The sequence below is a fragment of the Tupaia chinensis genome, unplaced genomic scaffold (genome assembly GCF_000334495.1).
Source record: "Tupaia chinensis unplaced genomic scaffold, TupChi_1.0 Scaffold000495_1, whole genome shotgun sequence".
Classification (NCBI taxonomy): domain Eukaryota; kingdom Metazoa; phylum Chordata; class Mammalia; order Scandentia; family Tupaiidae; genus Tupaia; species Tupaia belangeri.
Genome location: NW_006160007.1, coordinates 1,208,611 through 1,212,554, shown reverse-complemented (window position 1 = coordinate 1,212,554; position 3,944 = coordinate 1,208,611). Strand labels below are relative to the sequence as shown.

Genomic DNA, 3,944 nt, shown 5'->3' with positions numbered 1-3,944 from the left:
AAAAATCTCTCCAAAAAAAAAAAAAAAAAAAGACTTGAAAAAGGGAAGTAAAGGGGCCAGCAGGTGGTGTGGTGGCTAAGGTACTAAACTCCCATATGGCTGGCTGTGGTTTGAGTCCTAGACTTGGCGGTTGCTTTCTCACTTTCCTTCTCTCTCTCACCAAATTTTAAATAATAATAATAATATATGTCATTAAATTTAATAGTTTTTTTTAAAGGGAAGCAGAAACAATTTACAAGCTGCCTAACATCTCTTATTACAGTCCTTTCTTAGCAACAGATTTTGTTTAATTCAGTGGGAGGGCGGGATCTGTGGCTACAGAACTTATTTGTAACTATGTGAAAACAAAAGGAATTATGTTTGTTTCCCAATTTTTTTTTTTAACATTTGAGGGGGGAAATTGGTATATATCCTGCACCTTCCTAATGGAGCTCTGCAACTGAAGTGCACCAATAATATAAATATTGGCCCAGCTGCTGTGATTCATGCTGCTAAGACTCTGTGCTCTACAGGCTAGAACCCCATGAGAGACTCAGGTTCAATTCCCAAGCCAACTATAAATACCAGGCATGGTGGCACATGCCTGTAATCCCAGTGACTCAGGAGGCTGAGACAGAAGTATCTTGACAAGACTCTGTCTTAAATAATAACATTTAGTAAGTATCAAAACTTTGGTTTTTTACTTTTGTTTTTGTTTTTTTGTGTTTTGCTTTTTATTTTGTTTTGTTTTGTTTTGGTTTTTGGTTTTTGGTTTTTTTCTCCAGAGGGCACATATGTCTACCAAGAGAGAGAAACAGAAAGAGAGGGAGAGAGAGAGACAGACTCATCCTCCACCCCAATGGGGAATGGTCACACAGCAATCTCTTATCATTCACTCCTCCCTCCTGTCAAGATTTGGGGCATGTGCATTCATGTACCTTGTAAGTTTTTCAAGCCACTGAGTGTGGGACTTAAACCATGTAGAATCCAACTGCCTTAACCACCATAGAGCTAGCCCCTTTGTTGATTCTTTTGTTTGTTTGTTTGTATGTTTGTTTTCTAAGTTTATTTCTTTCATTCTTTCACAAATGAGCGAGAGAGAAAGAATGTTCCCCACAGGTCTTGCTGTTGCAGTCCACCTCCAGCTTTAGCCAGCTCTGCGTTATGGGCACATACATGCTTGGCAGACAGTAAGGTCTCTAGATGCCAAGCTGGAACCCCTCCATGTGGACTATCCATGCAGAGTGGTGTGTTTTACTGCTGTGCACAGTCTGGCCCTGGCGTTTGTGCTTGGAGTAAGGAGGCAAAGAGAGGATCTATCTGCTGGGATTTCTTTGCCTAAGCGTTCTGGCCTTATAGTTTGGTAGGTAGAGAGGAAGAACTAGAATTCCTACTACCTGAGCATAGCAGAGAACTGGAGTGATCCCAGGGCCCGACAAGAGGTTCCCTGCAGGGCGAGAAAATCTAAAACTGGCAGTCAGGGAACCCGGGGTCAGCCCAGCCAGTTCCACCCTCAAGATGTTGATGAGACACAGGAGATAATCTGTCTCTAAATGCCCTTCCAGCTCATAGTGGGTCTGCATCTGTAGGCTTTGTATTTTCACATGTCCTAAGGGAGAAGACAGGCAAATAAAGAGGGTGGGACCGATACGGGATCTTCAAAAGCTTCATGGAAAATTTATATTATGAAAAAAGTGGGGGTGGATTTCAAAAGTTTTTGCACTAAAATAAATTCATACTTTTTTTTTTTTTGGAGAGGTTTTTGCAGAAAGACAGAGAGAGATAGAAAGCGAGAAATCACCCCCCAGGGGGGATGGCCACGCCGCAATCCCTTCTCCTCCATTCTCCTCTTGGGATCTTGGGCACGCACGCACACGCGCCTAGCGTGAGTTTAAGCCACCGGGTCCAGGCCTCGAAATGCAGTCGGCTACATGGGAGTCCAGCGACTTAGCCATTACACTAACTGCTGGTCCCAATAAATTCATACTTTAATTCCACTTTTCCATATCCTTTCTGTGTTCTATAGTATGTTATCATGGTATCGTAGATAAATTTAGACAGCATTTTCTCTCTCACTTTGGCTAATTTTGTGGCTGTTTTAAGAAGCAATGCGAAAAGGAATGTAATACACTATAAAGTTATATGTGATTCAATGTAATATAAACAAGATTATGATGATAATAAATAAATTTAAAAAAAAGAAAATACACACCACAAATAAAGCAAGAGGCTAATAAAAAATTATTTAAATTTAAAAAAATTTAATAAGCAATGGAAAAAGACTGACCATAATATAAGCAGCTTAGTAGTATTCCTGTTATATTAGTATTTTATTAACAAGACAAGCCTGGCCCTTAAAGGCTTTTAAGTTTGTAGCCTTGAGGTGGACCTAAGTTTTTCACCTTTTTCGTCTTATTTTCCCATCTTAAAATTACTGGCGAGGTCTGTGTAAGAGTTCCTTCATCAACATGTGGAAGACCAGGGATATTTGCATATTCTATTTGTCATAAAAGAAGTTCTTTTCCTGTAGAAATAAGTGGAAGCATTTGTCTAAAGTTAAAAACCAGGTGATTCTCCGCGTTTGTGTTCTACAGACTGAAGATTCCCTGAAGCGCAAGGCCAGAGCCAAGTCGGACCGTGCCAACTGTGTTAATATGCACATACTCCAAGGTAAGACTGCCCAGACTCATAAACCAGGAGATGCCTGTCAAGTGGCAGGCCATCTACCCAGAGTGCCTTGTTTGTTACACCTTCTTAAAAAGTCTGCTCTAGGGGCCGGCAGGTGGCATGGTGGGTAAGGTGTTAGACTCACACACGGCTGCCGTTCGAGTCCTAGACCTGGTGACTTGAAACTCCTGTTGGGGCATGTGCGTGTTTGCTCAAAATCCTGAGAGGAAAATGGAAGAGCAGGAATTGTGGCGTGGCCAACTCCTTGTGGGGGGTGATGTCTCATTTTCCCTTTGTGTCTCTCTCTGTCTCTCTGGTGAGTGCATGTGCACTATGGAAAAAAAAAGAAAGAAAGAAAAAGAAAGAAAGAAAGAAAAGTCTGTCCTGGACCAGAAGCTGAAGCAGAGATAATGCAGCCCTCTCCAAAGCTATGACCACACGGGAAGGAGCCAGGTTAATGTCCTGAGGTCCCCCTTGCACACCAGGCATGACGATAATCTGAGCTGGCTGAGACTGGGGGAGGACTGTGGCATGAAAAGCCTTTTGGAGGTGCCCACGTGCTCGCTCTCTCTCGCTCTCTCTCTCTATCTCTCTCTCTCTCTTTGCCTCCTCTTATGGAAGAAATAAACCTTAAAAGAAAGTCCTCTGTCATGACAAAGAGGTCATTTCAAGCAGTCATCTTGTCTACAAAGCCATGCAGAAAATCAAACTGGAAGTATATACTGGTTAAGATTTCTGACTTGACTTCCAGTCTCAGGTGTCCTAAGTGTCCTAAGTCTAGGGCTGAGCACATGACAAAACCTCTCTGAGCACGCAGGAAGTGCCCGACACTTGTGCCAACTGTCACTCATCTGGGTCATCATTCGTTTGGCGATAGGATCAGAGTTCTCTAGCTATTTCCATAGCCACTGAGTAACTGATTTGCTTTGCCAAAGACTTTTTTCTTTCCTTTATTTATTTATTTTTTTTAATTGGCAGAGGGTGTGTTTACTCTTCGGGATTGGGGCAGCAGGGAGTGGACAAAATCCTCCCTAGTGGAGCACGATCATGCCTCAATCCTCTCTCCTCCCTTGCTCCATCTTATCAGGACTGGGGCATGCACATACATGCACTCAGCATGTCCTTCAAGCCACAGGGACCAGGTCTCTAATGGCGGTTAGCCATGCAGGATCCAACTCCCTATGCAGAATGCTTAACCACTGTGCCATGGGGCCAACCTGAAGACTTTAAAAAAAAAAATTAATTAGAGGGACCAGCAGTTAGCGTAATGGCTATGTCGCTGGACTCCCATGTAGTCG

At 42.8% G+C, this 3,944-nt stretch overlaps 1 protein-coding gene across 5 annotated transcripts in view; it reads left to right on the top strand.

Annotated features, from left to right (window-relative positions):
• Nucleotides 1-3,944, top strand: part of MYOCD (myocardin) — a 134,840-nt gene that overhangs the window by 61,921 nt on the left and 68,975 nt on the right. For all 5 annotated transcript variants that reach the window (XM_006156501.1, XM_006156500.1, XM_006156503.2 and 2 more), the window contains one exon: nucleotides 2,574-2,649. In XM_006156501.1, the coding sequence (XP_006156563.1) occupies nucleotides 2,574-2,649 (76 nt within the window). The remainder of the gene's footprint in view (nucleotides 1-2,573; nucleotides 2,650-3,944) is intronic.